We start from the raw sequence: 18,949 nt of genomic DNA, 5'->3' as shown, positions 1-18,949 counted from the left end.
GTTATCAATACAATTAGTTGATTGGACCACAAAATATAAGTTCAGTGACAAGTTAATGGGCGAATTAATTACAATTAAACCATGATAAGATGTCGGCAAAATGATTATGTAAGCGATAGTTTATTGGCGGTGTCAATGAACCATGCTTAATGCTAAGACTTATTTAACTACAGTAAACAATAACAAGAAATAAAACATAGTAAGATTAATAAGGTCCTATATAATTAAAACAATTGTGGAATAGAAAATAAATAGCAGAAATATAAGGTATATGTATGAGTTTAAATAATATAACGCATGATATCATTATGACAATACAGTTTAGAAATCAATGAATATAAAAAAAATGTACATAAGTAGAAATAATATATAGCATATATAGTTAGATACTGTATTCATAGAGAAATATTGCGTATGAAGGCATAATCACATGTAGCGCCTAAGTCCTTATTAGACCCTTAATCTGAGTTTTTAACCGGATTATCCATTTCATTTCTGCGTTACGTCGTTCTTGTGTTGATTTAAAATTGCAACTTATTATTATAGCCCTAAAGTCATTGATGGTGTGATTAGGTGAATTAAAATGTACACTTACTGGGCAGTTAAGTTTGTGTCTTATAGATGATTTGTGGTTGTTCATTCTAGATCTGAAAGTTAGACCAGTTTCGCCAACATAGTTTCCCTCGTTGCATTTGTTGTAGTATATGCGGTATATAATATTGGGCGAGTTACAATTCGGTACTGGTGGCCGGATTGTTATTTGTGTTCCTGGTGGAGTAAATGAGCTGTCAGTATTGATGATGTTGCATAATTGACATCTACAGCTGTTACATTGTGTGTTGCCATGTATCGGTTTAGTGGAGGGGAGTTTAGATGAGGTTAAAGTGGGGGTTGCCTACGTGCTAGTAGAGGGGGCTGTAAAAATAATTCTTTAATCGATGGGTCTTCTTGGAGGGAGAGGAAGTCTCTTTTAATTCTCGTAGACAGTTGCAGGATGCTGGGGCTATAGTCAAATACCATAGGTAACCGATCACTGTTAAATTTAGGTCTATATGTGAGAAGATCAGTGCGGGATTTACGTGAGGCTTTTTTAATCTGGGTATTTATTATATTTAATGAGGAGTTACTTGACATGAACTTGCCAGTGAGAAGAGATATGTGTTTGTTATAGTCGGATGGACATGAGCAGATTCGTTTGAGACGCAGGCATTGACTGTAGATGAGCGATCATTTAAGACTCATAGGGTGTGAGCTTCTGTAGTCGAGGTATCGATTGTTGTCTGTGGGTTTTATGTGTACTGATGTGGTGATGTTACCATTATCTAAATTTATAGATACGTCTAAGAATGGTAAATTGGACTTAGAATGATCCATGGTAAAGTTAATGCTCGAATGATACGAATTGCAGTGATTAGAACATTCTTTAAGACTATCTAAACCGTGCTCCCAAATAAAAAATATATCATCAATATGATGGTTTCAATTAAAAACTCGATAACATCATGTTTTCGAGGTTAGCCATAAAAATGATGGCATAGCTGGGTGCCATCTTTGTATCCATAGCAGTACCATTTTTTTGCCTAAGCAACACAAGAACGACGTATCGCAGAAATGAAATGGATATCCGGTTAAAAACTCACATTAAAGGTCTAAATTATGCCTTCATACGCAATATTTCTCTATGAATACTGTATCTAACTATATATGCTATATGTTATTTCTGATTATGTACATTTTTTTATATTCATTGATTTCTAAACTGTATTTTATTTGTCATAATGATATCATGCGTTATATTATTTAAACTCATACATATACCTTATATTTCTGCTATATATTTTCTATTCCACAATTGTTTTAATTATATAGGACCTTATTAATCTTACTATGTTTTATTTCTTGTTATTGTTTACTGTAGTTAAATAAGTCTTAGCATTAAGCTGGTTCATTGGCACCGCCAATAAACTATTGCGTACATAATCATTTTGCCGACATCTTATCATGGTTTAATTGTAATTAATTCGCCCATTAACTTGACACTGAACTTATATTTTGTGGTCCAATCAACTAATTGTATTGATAACTTGATTCTGATTGGTTTATTATTCTTTATGTATATGTAAGATCTCCCAAGTCTTCTCACTTTAACGTTGATGAAGATAGCAGGAGCTATCGAAATATCCGTTTGATTTTGTTATAGCTTAAGAATAAATTTGTGTTCCGCAAGTCAACTTTCAATGATTGTACACCGTTTTTTTCATTGTTTTTACCGACGTTTCTAAAGTGTGTGTATATATATATATATATATATATATATATATATAGGCCTATAATGTGTGTGTATGCATGTGTATATGTACGTATGTGTATGGGTGCACGAACATGTGTGCGTAAAATGTATGTAGCCTATATGTATTGTATTAAAACAAATATAAAGCACCCGATTTAGCAGGTAGTCCTACTCTTTTAGTGTATTGTGTGTGAGGGGGTGTGGGATATATGTTTATGTACATATGGTACTGAAATTATTTTGTGCTTTTTGTTCTTCTATTTTGTACTTTTTTTGTAAGGATCAATTGAGACAAGCCTAACTGCTTCTATAATTTGATCCTTATCAATGGAATTATGTTATTGAAATTTAATGGTTTTTGTTATGTTCATCCATTGATTGAATAAATGTATATTGAATTGAATTGTTTTATATCTAATATTAATGGTTTTAACAAAGATTTAGGTTTTATGTCTAAGCGGTTGTACTAGGAATCATGAATCATATTGGGTAGTTAAGATACGTAGGCCTAATATAAGGAGGAGTGATACCCTTCCTGTGTAGGCCGTGGTATAGCCCACGGTCAGGTCGATCAAAACCATACTATGGCTATGCAAAATGTCTAAGCAAGCGCCCTCTATGTAATACAATTGAAGTAAACTTAGCTAGCTGATATGAATTAAGGATAATTAGATAAATTTTATTAGAAATCTACAACTGAAATAAATCGGGTAACAAATAATGTAGAAGCTCGCTGTTGGTCAGGTTTTTGACTTCAAAGCTGAACATAATTTTATAAAGTATTAGGTCATTAACGCAGGCCTATATAGACCTATTATAAAAAGTTTAGTATAAATTGTACAGTACAATTGAATTTTCGATTTTGTTCTGTATTTGTTTTACAAATCTTGTTTTGAAATACAATTTATATAAAAAGATAATATACAACGTACAAAGTGCACTATTAAATGAATACAAGAATGGTAAGTCGTTTCACAGAAATGAGGCACAAAAAGCAAAGGCTCGTTGGTCATACATTTTTAATTCAATGTGGGGAGATAAAAAGATAATTTAACAACCGTACAAACTGCACTATTACATGAATCTAAGGAGGGTAAGTCGTTTCACAGAAATGAGGCACAAAAAGCAAAGGTTCGTTGGTCATACATTTTTAATTCAAAGTGAAAAGAAACTTATTTGCTGGGCGGAGACGGCGGTATGGGAACACAGGTGTTCAGAATTTCAGAGATATAAGAGGGTTGTTGGAATCAAAGAGCCTTAAAATACAATAAAAGGATTTTTTAAGATAACACGTGGGCGAATAGGTAGCCAGTGCAGGTTACAGACAATATCCTGCTTTTTTGGGATCAAATAAATAATTTAAAAAACTAAAATCAATAGTGGCTATTTACGTCACTGATAATCTAAGGAGAGGTGAAAAAAACTCAGAAAAATGTAATACAAAATCAATAGTGTATTGTGTCATTAAAACGTGCACCGGTCACGATGTGCACTAGATCAACCACTTTGCGTCACCTCTGAAGTGCCCAAAAGTGACACCAGTAAAAAGCTAAGTGCCCAACTGCGCCAAGTAGCTCTCCTCGATTATATTTGAAAAACAATGTCAACTTGGCCTATAATTGTTGATCTTAAGGTATCTTTCATTTCAATATCACAAGACCGCTTTGATGCCATCCAGACAACACCACCTCTTTGCACTTATATAATTAATCGTCACTTGTATCAATTTCGTATGACATTTTTATATCTCATTGATGATTTTGATGTATCAATGCAAGATAAATCACCTCTGTACTAATACACCTGTGCCCTCACACCTGTCATAGTGCCCTGAGTTTACCGCGTATCGAACTACGTACTGACACTTCCCCTTAGATTATCAATGCCTTGATATAGAAGTAGATATTTCAAAGCACTGGGATTTTTAATGTTTAAAAAGACTACCACTTAAGATAGTATGAAAAAAATTCAGAAAAAAGTAATAGAAGCCATTGTGATTCAATATTTAGCACTCTATTTTTTAATTTTCGAGAATAAAACCTGTTATTGCGAGTAAATTATACAAATTTGATAAAATTGATTTAATGTTCATACCTTTAAAATTCTGCTAATAACACTAATGGACGGTCGAATTTCACATTACCAACATTATAAATGAATATTACTTTATTATTGTTATCATCATCATCATCATCATACACTTCATTCAGTTTTGTATATACACCATGACAAATTTTAGCACACAAATATTGCATATTAAACATGTAATATCATTTTTTTTATCATGTAGACTTGGGGATGTAGAGCTGACATGATTGGATTGACTGGATCATAGACGTGGATGTCATCAACAGCTTTCTTGTGGTAGGTTTTCATCTTCAATAATATGTTCCTCCTTAAGTTGATTTATTTGAAAGTCACTGTAGTCAAGAATTTCCTTCAGAATCTGCCCTGTATGTTGCCCTAAGAGCGGAGGTGGTTCAGAATTTTGAATTGATTGTGAACTAAATCTAACAGCCGAACCTACAAGAAAATAAAAATACAAAACTGAATGAAGTGTATGATGTATCAGGTCTGTAGGGGGAAAAATCTAATCCCACAGGTGTAATTGCACGATTTAAACACAGCTTTACTCTAGCAAAAGATCATTGGAAAGGTTTAACAAACGTAAATTTAAGTTCAATTCATAAACCTCAGAAAGAAATGTAATTCACAATTGATTCAAATACATTTGTTTACATCAAAAAAGGTTATAAAATCATGTTTAATAATTAAAAGATTCAAAGCACCATTTTGTTTGTTTTTTTATTATTATTATTATTATATATATATATATATATATTCATTGAATATATTCATATATACATATAATAATGTGTGATGTCTGTATATACACGTAACGTCAAAGAAAAGTTTTCCGACATTTTGTTTTACATCGCGATGCGAAGATCGATGTGAAGTTTCTGCAGAGTTCAGTCAGGGCTCACACTAACCGACCGGAATGTCGGCATGGATGAAACTATGTATTTATTTTATTTTACTTAATTTAATTATTATTAGGCCTTCTATCATATTATTATATTATCAGATCTATCTTACTTGGCTTTGGCTTGGTTTACCATGCCTTAATTAACTCCACCCAATCTTGCCATTGTTCTTAGGCTTTTCATTACACGTTTTGTATTGTTTCTTTGTTTTATTATAGCCATCCATTGGTTAATCTGCGTTCTGCAATCCCATTGGTTAACCATAAGCCTCTTCTTGAGCTTCTGTTATGTATTTAATTCTATCTTACCATGTTTTATTTCATAGCTTGATAAAGACTTATAGTCGAAAGTACTGTACTCGCTAACTCTGAAAATAAATTTTGTGGCATATATCTGATACCATCTGACTCGTTATTTACTGTATGTATATTTGCCTATACAGCATCACCTTTATTTGATATATATATATATATATATATTTCTAATTTCCTGTTTTTCTAAAGGATGTAGTCCACAGATATATATTGAAGTAATTGTTAAAAGTAGTTTAGGTTTATATTGTAGGTAACTTTACAGGACCTCCTTGTATCCAGTTTTGTATTTTGTAATTTTTTCCTTTTCTATATGATGTATTTTATTTTTGTATGTTTCTTGGATGCAACAGGCATTTTGTTGGAGTGCCACTGTATTAAAAGTGAATCCAATAAATTGATTGATTGATTGGAGTGCATTACCAGGTATCCTGATTTTGCCAACAACAGGATGCTCTATCTCTTGCACCATTCCATTATGAATGACCTGTGGATTGGTGAATGTTTCCTGCATGGAGTTCACTGGACCATAGGGAACACCAGAACCTTCAAATGCCTCTAACCACTCTGCCATTGTTCTTTCCGAAAGTCTGTCAGGAGAAAATATGAGATCTATAAAACCTATCTGGCGACACATCTGCAACTATGCCTTCTAGTCATGGGTTGCCTTTGTCTAATATTAACCCACAAGGTAGTGGGAACCCGAGTGGTGACAGAATCGCTATTTGTCAAAATTCCAATTTGTAGAATAGATTTCACCAGGGGAAGCTGGTGTTGAGTTGGTGTAGATGGAAAATGTGTAATGTGCTTGTGTATCCTTGTAATCATATTTCAACAGAATGTGGAACTGGATCAGTACTCCTCACAGCACCATAAAAGAGCAAAGTGAGGAGGGGAAAAACAAGAATATTCATCAATGTGAAGAATATTCACCAGGCCTTGGAAAAATAAAAGGAAAAACAAGTATGTTACAAACCTTTTTGAAAGGGTTGCTATCAAGGGTCGTCTGTTTTTAACTCGATCTCTATTACTTGTATACCTTGAGTCATTTAACAAATGCTCCATACCTAGAACCTGAAAATCTTACAAAAAATAGAGATTTAGGCCTATACAAAAATAGGCTCCTGATAGGAGCATGTGTATACTGCAGAAACTGGACAAGGTGCTGTCAGCCATTCTATTTTACACAACAATGCACATGCCATTTTACACAGAAATTTCACTACCACAGCATAGATTGTATCTGCGCAGGGAATATGAAATGATATCCTTTATAATTGTTGCAATCAATGTTAATTTAGATAATGCTGGTACTATGCAAAAATTATATTTATATTGATCTCCACAGTTACGGACAGTATCAAATGATAAAGTGATACAAAAACCCTTCATTTTCCATTGCAAATGAACTGGCATTTAGTTCAGAAAAGAAACCCATCAATCACCTTGAGTATATAAACACAAGTACAGTATAGTTATAGCACAACAATAAAAATTGATAAAAATAAAAACTGAAGTAGAAAAAGTTTAACTAACCTTACAGACAGAAGAAAACTGCTGATCATTACCACCACCTACCACCAAAAAGGCACCGTCCGATGTCTTGAAAGCCTAAAAGTATGAATACCAAAGTCAAATTAAAATTGTATTGTTCAAATACAGCCTTATAGCTTTGGTGATGGTTCGAGACAATTCTCACAAATGCTTCACCCAGGATTTGGTTGGCAGAACAACGTCTTCTCAGATAAAGGCTACATGCATATGTGGCTTGTGTGCATTTTAAAGAACCAATTGTAAAATTTTTTGAAAGAGCAGGGGATTTCCCTAATGCTCTGGTTCATTTCAGCACATGTAGTTTTGGATTGATGAAGGTACTTAGGGCCTTTATGACCACTTCAACATTCAAAGAGATTAGCAGTTAAATTTCATTTTAAAAAATTGGGGTTTCCCCCCCCCCCATTTTTTTCTATATATTTCTTTACTTTTAATTTTTTTTATCATTAATTTATTATATTTCTTTTTCTTATTTTATTACTTGATTTCTAACTGTATCATGACAAAATCAGTACCATAGCCCACATCAAGTACCACCACTAACCCTCCCTGTGTGAATCCCTTACTGGAGTTGTTGGGTAGTATTGAACCAGAACTAGACCTCTCTGGTAAGCCCATACTCAATTCAGCACAATGACCTGCAACTTATGAGTTATTCTCTATCTTCACAAATGCTCTTTACACCACCATGACGGATATCTTATATAATTGATACACTACCCTGATATGGAACAATACTTTCATGACCAGTATCCCACTTCTTGGCCTCTTTTCAACATCCAAGAAGATTATCAGCTAAATTTAATTTTTGTTAAATTTAGCTGATATTTGTTTCCATTTTCTCTTCTCTATATATTTCTTTACTTCTTTTAATTCTTCTTTTTTTAATTATTAATTTATTATATTTCTTTCTGTTATTTTATTACTTGATTTCTAACTGTATCATGACAAAATCAGTACCATACCCCACATCAAGTACCAACACCAACCCTCCCTGTGTGAATCCCTTTCTGGGGTTGTTGGGTAGTATTGAACAAGATCTAGAACTCTCTGTAAGCCCATACTCAATTGAGCACAATGACCTGCAACTTATGAGTTATTTTCTATTTTTACAAATGCCCTTTACACCACCATGATGGATAGCTTATATAAACCTGATAAACTAACCTGATACGGAACAATACTTTCATGACCAGTACCCCACTTCTTGGCCTCTTTTCAACATCCAAGAAGATTATCAGCTAAATTTAATTTTAAAAAAGGTTTTTTGTTTCCATTTTCTCTTCTCTATATATTTCTTTACTTCTTTTAATTCTTTTTTTTTAAATTATTAATTTATTATATTTCTTTCTGTTATTTTATTACTTGATTTCTAACTGTACCATGACAAAATCAGTACCATAGCCCACATCAAGTACCAACACCAACCCTCCCTGTGTGAATCCCTTTCTGGGGTTGTTGGTTAGTATTGAACAAGATCTAGAACTCTCTGTAAGCCCATACTCAATTTAGCACAATGACCTGCAACTTATGAGTTATTTTCTATTTTTACAAATGCCCTTTACACCACCATGATGGATAGCTTATATAAACCTGATAAACTAACCTGATACGGAACAATACTTTCATGACCAGTACCCCACTTCTTGGCCTCTTTTCCTGCAATCAGGTAATTGCTCCCTATATGGGATAGAACAGCTACCTGCACAAAATGCACATCATTAATGTAACTTTTAAAGTTTTACCACGCCTACTGCAAAACAGTCAAGTCACATCACATCATGTCTTCACCAAATCCTCGATTTATAACTGATAGTCAGTGGTCAGTGTGTCCACTGGGTTATTTTCCAATTACAGAAAACAATAATTCTTCATAACATAACAATTAATAAATATAAAAACACACTTAGTCAACATGATTGTTAGTTTACAGGTTCAGGGGTGGATCCAGAGATGTCCGGATGGTTGGGGAGGGGGTGTGCAATCGGGAGACAACACAACGATAGATGCCTGGAAATAACCTCTGAGGCATTTGGGACGATCAATAATTTCTTTTTATTTTTAACTTTCAAACCTGGGCCCTGTGTGAGAGCAGTGTTCAACACTGAACAGGCCACCCAGGTTAAAGAAGAAATAAATCTGCCCCTAAGTTTACATAAAACAAAATCTACTCCACCTGAGTTGAAAGTAAATTGCAGTCAATCTTTTGACCTTCTCCTGTTTTTTGACGTTGCAAAATGGCTGCCATTATTGCGCCATGGGCATAAAGACCGGTTGATATGTCAGTCATAGCCACTCCAACTCTCACTGGATCTCCATCCTACAAAAAGAAACACTCCAGATTTTAAATTTTAAAAGTATATCATACAAATATGCATCAGAAAGTATATAAATGAAATTAAAAATACCATAGGTTAGCAATTAGAATGTAGGCCTACTGATGATTCAGATCCACTTTAAGGGATGAAGACCAGTGGGGCTTATTCAGTATTCGGTATAATTTAATGTCATTTGTAAACTTCATTTTACATAGAAATATGATTGAAAGGATCTACTCATAAATAAACAGAAATAATAATCAGGTAAGAAGCTTAAGTAAAAATGACAGGAAATAAAAGGCTATCAATTAGTCCATTTTCATACATATCGATTCACCTCCTCTGCTTATGAAATAGCATCTAATCAATTTATGATAAGAAAAAATTATTTGATAATTAGCAATTTTTAAATAAAAAACATTTGCCTATGTTAATAAAACTTTGCCATTAATAGGATGATTTGTTTGTCTTGTGATTCCACTGGTAGATCTTTCCTGGCAACTCTTTAATTTCCTCTGTCCCGCACTTTAAATTATCGTATTTCTTATTTATTACTATTTATTTATATAGTGCCTTTCCTTTAGGTTACAAAGCCCGTTGCTTTTCCTGGTCAGTGTTGCTACCATATTGGTGCAGTAGCAGGCAACCCCACCGGGGCCCATGTATACTAATGGGTGGAGAGAAGCAATGTAGACAAAGTGCCTTAAAGACACAATCGAAGCGCACAGTGAGGTATTGAAACCCAGACCTCAAGGTTGGGAAACCAAACCATTCCCCCTGCACCAAACCGCTTCCACGTCTTTATTACATCAATATCGCTACGTCACTACGCCCAACAGTTGAAGGCCGATGCGATTCTATGGAGAAGCCACAACGTGCGCGCAACAAATCGTTTTTAATGATGATCCATTCAGACTGCCACCAACAATCAGCAAATGGCGTCACGTCATCTAGAACTCCAGGGAGCTGTATCTAACTCACAAATCACACTATGGCTATGTTCTCACACGGCAGCTAACGGTTAGCAGGATCCGGATCCTGCTAACCGTTAGCTGCCGTGCGTCCATATGAGAAGATCCGATCCCGATACCAAGAATATGATGATCGAATAACTGGCCAATAAGAAACTGGAAATTGTAAACGCGTACGCGTGATTGGTTGATGATAGAAACGCACTCAACGTGCTAACCAATAGCGCTTGCTAACCGTTAGCGGTATCCGGATACCGCTAACGGTTAAATCCGGATACTAGGGCTCTCGTGAGAACCAGGCTAATATTCTTTACAAGCTACCTCGTTGCCAGTGATGTGAAGTAATCCTCCCATTGCGGCAGCCACAACATCGTATCCTGCCCTCTTAGCTAAAGGACCATCAGAGCCATATCCTTCAAGAAAGAATAACATACATTCAATTTCATTGAAGACTTGTGCAGACTATCAAATTTTATCTGACAAGAACATGTGACATGCCTAAATATGGTCATGACAACATCACATCATGAACATAATCATGACTATATATAGGCAATCATGAATATATACAGTATGGGCATACAACGGTTTTTTTGTCAAAGTTAAAATTTGATGATGTACATAGAACTTTAGTGGAGGGAAACTTATAGTTGCGAGGTCTTAATGTCAAAAGCAAGGTAAAATTCAATGCTAAAGTTGATAAAAAAAAGGAGGTTTTGCATCATATAATATGATGTCTGTACATTTTCCTTTGGAATGGGTGGTTGCAGTTGGGGATCTCTCAGAGATTGCATTTTTTTATAAACATACCTGTGATTGAGCAATAGATGAGTGAGGGTGCAATTTTCTTCATATCCTCGTAACCCAAGCCCAGCTTATCAAGGCCACCAGGCACGAAGTTTTCAATCATAACATCACTATTTTTTGCTAACTAGAAAAAAAGGTGTTTTTTTTGTTAAAAAATCTAGAATATAGATTATTTAATTTAATAGGAAAACTAGTCCTGCATTTGAATGCTCAAATTGTTGGGGATACCGTGTACATGATTTTATTGTATTTTTTTTAAAAACAGCATGTGTGATAGAATTGTCAATTATGCACAAACTGCGATGACATGATGTGATCTAGACAATCCTCATACTAACGATGGCACACCGAGCCTGTGGCCATTTTGACGATTCTCCCGACAAATATGGATTTTTGTCTGTTTTTGAATAGAATGATGAAAATAATTCAAACTATTGATTTCTTTTTAATTTATTTTATGTATCTTCACCATTATCCAGTGAAAAAAAACAGCATCCCATAAGAATTTCCATCTTTTTTCACAGATTTATGAAAAAGGGGATTTCCAATATGGCCACCCCAAGGTCACATGACCACCTAATTAAAAATTCCAATTTCAATTTTTTCCCACCCAAACACACAAAAACAATTTCAAAATAACCTCTCTTAGTGTTTTTTTTTTTCTTTTGGCATTTATTTCAAAATAATTACCTTCTTCCTAAAAAGTCCGAGCAGTGAAAGGGTTAAAGATAAGCTCTCTGTGATGAAATAAAAACTTGAAGAAATAAACATTTGAATTTCCTACTGTGTCTATTTAAGTAAGTTTTTAGCTTTAAATTGAAATTTTGAATGAGAAAAAAAACAGATGAAAAGTTTATAAAAATGAATGATCATAATAAATGGGTGAAAAAAATATGTGCATACTTCTCTAATGATAGCCACACCTTTAGGCTGTTTAATATCCACTGCAATGCTCTGCAAAAGAATTGTTCAAAAGGCGTATGATTGAAATGAACATGACAGTAAGAAAAATGATTGAGAAAAATATTGAGAAAATACATAGAATACAGGAATACTGAATTTCAAAGTTAAAGTATCACTTTATTCATCCAAACAATAGAAACTTATACAGATCAACAAAATCAAAAATTTTATACACAAAGATAAATAAAAATAAGATCAAAATGGATTATTAATTATCAATGATTATTAGACAGTTTATAAGCAAATAGTTAGCATGTCAAGAATGATGGTGCAGTATATAAGTGGCTTATCTTTTATTACACCACAATTATTACAGTATTTGAAAATTATCTGTAAAAAGAACTTATTTACAACATAGGGGCACTGTATGTGGGCCTCCAGTACCCCATCCTCTATGATTATTTATAGGCCTAGGCTATACTCACTCGTTTGTTACGGTTTACGGACATGAAATAGCAGCTCTCTTTCTGAACAAATGGCGGACCCCAGCTTCTTGTATCATCCCCACACCCTAGCAGAATGAAAACATGTATCATACAACTATACAGTATGGAATTATACCAAGATCATACTGATTATTGTCAATGTTGACCTAAAAATAAGAAAAATAGAAATGTTGGCAAGGCTACTTGAAGTCATGAGACAATCAAACCAGTGAAAAGGGGATTTACCTGAACTGAATACTGTACCTTTATTTCTGTTTCTCCATTGCATTTCAACATTTTAGTTCGTTTTTAAAAATAATTAAAGATGTTAGAATTAAATATTTTAGGGAAATGGTTAACTGCAAGTTGTTGTACTGCCCAAGCTTGAAAACAAAAATCCTTTAAGGATCCAGGGCTTATTTTCTTAATATTTTACCAAAATATGTATTTTTCAGGGGCGTGGTACCTGTCTCTTATACACATCTAGATGTGTATAAGAGACGGGATGTAGTCCCATTTTTGGAAATGACTTCCCATTATCTGCCGCTGTTTATGCTCCATGGAGGAACCTAAAATACCTGTATAATGCCTGGGCCCAGAAAGTTAATTTCACAAATGGAGAGTCCAGACCACCTGAACGCCACTATGGTTGAGGCTGAGGTAATAAATTTTATGTCCATACAGTAGCACTTCTAGATGGCCGGAAATGGCACTCTCACTTTAAAAATTTGAATGTAATTACCATTGTATCGCCCTTTTTTTAAATTTTGGAAACATGAGGGGAGGGGCGTTGCTGGGCCCTCCTTGAATTCACATGATTTAAAAAACATGTAAGAGCAATATAAACATACATCTTCATAGTTTTACTCAAGATTAAGATCACATCACAGTTTCATTATATTAATATATTATTACTCACCTGGCTTTTCAACTTTGATGATGTCAGCTCCCATGTCTCCAAGCAACATTGTAGCATAGGGCCCAGCTAAAATCCTAAAAATTGTGGAGAACTTCAGTTACTCTTTATGTTTTAGTAAAAGCGCATTAGATGAATATTATAATTATTTTCATTAAAGATGTATTGTTTACTAAAAAAAAAACACCAAAAATCATAAAATTAACTTGGTCATTCTGAAGTAAAACATAAACATTATCTGGAGCATGAATTGCATTAAGTGTTTTTAAAAATGTTCACCTGATTTTTATACTCTATAATGATAAAAATAATAACAATTTAACAAAGTTGATACCAAAAACATCATGGAGACTTCAAATGATTCAAACCCTTTTGAGAAGCAATGATTATTGATTAACCACCCAGAGACAGGCCTTAGGGAGGTAATGTCTGAATAATATAGAATTCATAATTCAATGCATTCACACCATAACGAAATAATGGTCTTTTTTTAATATGCTTAGCAGTTAAAAATTCTTGTTTGAGTATATTTTTGAAGGGAATTGTTGCACATGATCTTTGATTATGTTACGTTATTCCAGAAGAGATTCATTTTTGTGGCTACCGAAAGTAGCTACTATGTCATCGAATAGTTTGCCGAGGTAAGTGACAATGAATCTCGGTACCAGTCGGTACCAGTCGACACCTTTGATCACGAGCCGACTACCAATCAACGCTCATAATTAATCTTGCGAATATTTCCGATAAAATGTGAAAGGTTACGAATGCAGGCGATTACGAATGTTACGAAAATTGCTGGACACACAGCGGATCCTATGTTATGTTAGGTACCTGCCTCCAGGTTTTTTTTTTTAATGTGCGATGACAAACAAAAGTAAGTTCTTTGTAGGTAGACCATGTTTGATTTCACTAATTTGACAATTTTAGGCCTAGGTGAGCTACTGATTTCCATGTGTTACCGTAATATTAGATAGTATTATTAATTATTGTTATTCTTACGCTAAATGAAAATTTGTTTTGACGTTTCATTCAAGTCTTTTCCGTTTTATAGCTAGGCCTAGTATGCTGATTTATCATTGGCCCGCCGGTGGGGCAACAATTTAAAAAAAAAATTTAATTTATTTATTTTTTTGAAGGTCGTAGGTTCGATTCTCACACGAGGCAGTTTAGTTGATGGTGGATAATGAATACCAAAACCTGGTGGTTGTGTGTTCGATTCCCACACGAACCAATTTTTTTTTTCTTTCTTTAAGGCAGTTTAGTTGATGGTGGATAATGAATGTATTGTACTCGTTGATGACGTCGCGAAATAACAACAAACAACAACATGTCATGTCCGAGCCTAGGCCGTCATGGAAGCTCATTGGCTCCTGTGTAATTCATGTTGAGCCAACTGCAGATGAAAAGGTTACAATCTTTTCAGAGATAAGCTGGAAGAAAGGTTTAGACAGTGCCCATCAATGGAAGGATTTTAATACTGAGGAATGGAAGTTAGAGAAGTCCTTGGCTTGCTTAACCGTTTTTCTTCGATCGTCGCTTCCAACCGTCTAGGCGCGTCTAGCCTAAAGAGGGCCTACATAGCAGGTCGAGATCCATGAAAAGTCATATATAAAGATGTGGGTTACCCACATCTTTATATTTGCACAAGCAATTAAAATTGTTTATTGAGCAGATTAATCACACTGATAAACAATTGTACTACATTCGGCTGATGCATACCCAGCTAGCAAAGCGACGTTGGCCCAATGTTGGTAAACGCTGGCAAGCGTCGGGGTCAGATATCTGACGTTAGTACGACGGTGTTTGGTTGCAAAATTTGGTCGGAGAGGTAACGTCAAACCAACATTGGAATTTCACGTTGGTCCAATGTATGAATATATTTGTCGATTTTCCGATCCCAACGTTGGTAAGCCGTCGTAAATATTCAGTCTGACTACGGACGTTGGTACAACGTCACGATTTGTTACTGGCCCGACGTCGGCAAACTACTAAAAAGATGGTTGGGTACTACCGTTGGCCAAACGTTGGCTAGAGGTTGTAAATATTAGATGTGATTGTAGACGTTATCTCAACATCACAGTACGTTGTTGGCCCGACGCCGGTAAACGTTTGAAATTGTGGTTGGTTAAAACTGTTGGCCCGACGTTGGTTAGAGGTTGTAAATATTAGGATGTGATAACAGACGTTGTCGCAACGTCAGAGTACCTTGTTGGCCCGACGTCGGTAAACGTTAGTGAAGGTTGGTTACAACTGTCGGGCCGACGTTGGTTAGAGGTTGTAAATATTAGGATGTGATAACAGACGTCGTCGCAACGTCAGAGTACTTTGTTGTCCAGACGTCGGTAAACGTTAGTGAAGGTTGGTTACAACTGTTGGGCCGACATTGGTTAGAGGTTGTAAATATTAGATGTAATTAAAGACGTTGTCGCAACGTCATGGTACTTTGTTGGCCCGACATCGGTAAACGTTTGAAATAGACGTTGGTTACCACCGTTTGGGCCGACGTTAGCCAGAGGTTGTAAATATTAAATGTGATTACAGACCTTGTCTCAACGTCACAGAACGCTGTTGGCCCGACGTCGGTAAATGTTTGGAATGGAGGTTGGTTACAACCGTTGGTCCGACGTTGGTTAGAGGTTGTAAATATTAGGATGTGATTATAGATGTTGTCCCAACGTCACAGTACTTTGTTGGCCCGACATCGGTAAACGTTAGTAGGGGTTGTTCATAATATAAACAAATGTAAATACTTATATACATACATACATATATATAAAGAAATAATAATATAATATAATATATAATATTTTAGTAACATAACATATTTAAAACAATAAAATATATATACATATATATATCTTAAATTAATTTCCATTATGAAACGGGCAGCAAAATTGTAAACCAATAATACTGCAAGGGTGCCTTTAAGGTATGTAAAGCTTCATTAAAAAATCTATAGTCATTTTCATATTATTTAACTAATTTTTCACCATGAATAATTATTTTTACATTTTATACTTTATCATTTCAGGTTAATGAACTGAAAAATATGGCAAAGAAAAAAAGAAAGAAGACATGGGAAGCTTACATTCATATTGTATCTCCAGTTAAAAACAAACACAAATCAGTACTTCAGATTACAATTACAAACCACTGCGGACAATTTTCAAGAAACTGTTTGTTCTGCTTCATATCACACTGAATTCCAGAATTATTGAAATCCAAAGTCCAGTGAAGATGAGGGATTTTTGGACCAATATTCTTATAAAATCAAAAATTTAAATAAAGCAGTTGGAAGAGATACCATTCCAAATTTAGGAATTTATCAACCAAAACATTCTTTGAATTCGAGTGTAAGCAACACTCAACTCGTAACCATAAAAGCTAAGGTTATACAGCTTTCATGAACCAAAAAGTTCAACACAAGAAATGGGCTAAAAATATTACACAATGTATGCTGATTGATCTATCGTGTTCAGTACAGACAACTATTTGGAAAATTTTCATTCACAAAATTAAACATCATTGCAGGCAAAAATGTTTGAAATGTTCAATAAGATGTCAATTTGCAAGTGATAACAAGTTTTTAAAAATACGTTTTCTGTAATAAACCGACTTAAAACTAAAATAAAAGCCTTTATTGCTATCTTGTTACAAAATCGTGGATTCAGATTATATAGTTTTTAATTACCCTAAATGCTCAAAAATGCACCGCATCATGGCTCTTAAGAGTATATTATTACGTTTTGTGTAACTAAAGAATTTGGGTTTTAAATACTGTGTAAATAAATAACACAATGAATACACAAGTATTTCTTTTTTTTTGTATTAGAGTGTTAATTTACTATGACATTGGACCTATGATAGGCCTACTGTACTACAGGAATGCGAGATATGTAACATGGGAACGTGCATGAAAAGCGCCACACCAGTATTTCTTATTATGAGCTCAGTAGCCACATGTACCTTTTAGGTACCTATTTTTATAGTTAAGGTGACACTTTTTTATACCTTGTTTCACAAACCTTTTTTTTTAAAGACAGCCAGAGGTTAAACGCTTGTAACTTCATAAGGAAATGTCGGATTTGAATTATTTTTTTACCATTTTATAGCTATTATTTTACTCTCTAACACTGTTAATTAATAACTCAAAATTGATTTTTGCAACGAGTGACTGGTTTGGCTTGTCTTTGCCACAAATTTTGTTTTCTTATATAGCAAAATAGTTTTGCTATAAACATCCAGACAGAGGACAAAAATTGTATTGTTGACTTGTAAACAGTGTAATAATGGGATGATTAAATGTTAAAGAATATTTTATTTTTGGAGATTTCAAGGCAGTGGCAGGTGAAATAAAAATGTAAAAAAAAATATATATTATTTGAAATTTTCATTTTTGCCAAACATGGCATGGTATATGGAAAAAAAATCTGAAATTTAGATATTTTCGTGGCAGCAGGGCCGCTAATTGGCTAAATATAATGGGTTCGCTATACAAGGTATAAGAAAAGTTTCGCCTAAGGCCGGAAGCTAGGCCTCAAGATAGGGATCTATCAGATGATAAAAGTAGCCTGCGGTAGACTGTGTGTGTAGAAAAAATAAGGGATCAGGTGCGATCCATGGACCCCGTGTAAGTAGCTCAGGTCGAATATCTTCTACAGTAATGAGGACCGCTAACGGGATATTCCATTTTGTGCACACGCTATCTAGTTATATTATGCAAACAATTTCCAGTCTGGTGCTATGCGAGGAAGTTGAAAAAGAACTGTAAACAACGATATTCAAAACCATTTTCAGGATGTTCGTGGCTATGATCGTAAGTGCATCATATATTTAATCATATTCATTACTTCTTAACACAATAACTTTTAAGTTAAGTTAATAGAGCACATCAGGTTACGTGATTTAGACCTAGGTCCTATAGGGGCGCTAATGAACTTTTTGTATTATATATAAATAATGAAAAGGTAACAAATCATTATATATAAATAATGAAAAGTAACTTACAATTATTTATATATAATAAGTTCACTGATTTCATTATATATAAATAATGAATTGACTTCAAACTCATTATAAATAACTGCTTTTACATTTCATTATATATAAATAATAGCTGTCGCAAAATCATTATAATATGTATATAATGCTTGGACTTCAAACTCATTATATGTATATAATGCACACATGTTATCGTGCCAAGGTCATTATATCTAAATAATGGTTTCTTACTGCCAATTATATATAAATAACCGTTGAGGTCGAGTGCCATTATATATAAATAATGACATCGTAGGAAGTCATGGTTTATAAATAATTTGTTATGCAAATTACGAAGTAATAAATATTCACCAGTGCTCTTTAAGTACAATTAGGGCCTATTGTGTGTGGTCTACAGGTCGCAGAC

The 18,949-nt window shown here is 34.2% G+C and overlaps 1 protein-coding gene across 2 annotated transcripts in view; it reads right to left on the bottom strand.

The window, feature by feature from the left end:
* Nucleotides 1–3,292: 3,292 nt before the first annotated feature.
* LOC117106009 (succinate--hydroxymethylglutarate CoA-transferase-like) overlaps nucleotides 3,293–18,949 on the bottom strand; it is a 16,927-nt gene continuing 1,270 nt past the window's right edge. For both annotated transcript variants that reach the window (XM_033247323.1, XM_033247324.1), the window contains exons 2-12: nucleotides 13,546–13,619; nucleotides 12,627–12,712; nucleotides 12,142–12,192; nucleotides 11,242–11,362; nucleotides 10,753–10,844; nucleotides 9,319–9,462; nucleotides 8,749–8,844; nucleotides 7,125–7,199; nucleotides 6,565–6,662; nucleotides 6,012–6,178; nucleotides 3,293–4,813 (exon numbers count right to left, since the gene is read on the bottom strand). In XM_033247323.1, the coding sequence (XP_033103214.1) occupies nucleotides 4,638–4,813; nucleotides 6,012–6,178; nucleotides 6,565–6,662; nucleotides 7,125–7,199; nucleotides 8,749–8,844; nucleotides 9,319–9,462; nucleotides 10,753–10,844; nucleotides 11,242–11,362; nucleotides 12,142–12,192; nucleotides 12,627–12,712; nucleotides 13,546–13,619 (1,180 nt within the window). In that variant the 3' untranslated portion in view covers nucleotides 3,293–4,637. The remainder of the gene's footprint in view (nucleotides 4,814–6,011; nucleotides 6,179–6,564; nucleotides 6,663–7,124; nucleotides 7,200–8,748; nucleotides 8,845–9,318; nucleotides 9,463–10,752; nucleotides 10,845–11,241; nucleotides 11,363–12,141; nucleotides 12,193–12,626; nucleotides 12,713–13,545; nucleotides 13,620–18,949) is intronic.

The sequence above is a fragment of the Anneissia japonica genome, unplaced genomic scaffold (genome assembly GCF_011630105.1).
Source record: "Anneissia japonica isolate Jap-2015-1 unplaced genomic scaffold, ASM1163010v1 scaffold284860_len1800451_cov186, whole genome shotgun sequence".
Classification (NCBI taxonomy): Eukaryota; Metazoa; Echinodermata; class Crinoidea; order Comatulida; family Comatulidae; genus Anneissia; species Anneissia japonica.
The sequence above is the reverse complement of the archived record's forward strand: the minus strand, read 5'-3'. Positions and strand labels throughout refer to the sequence as shown.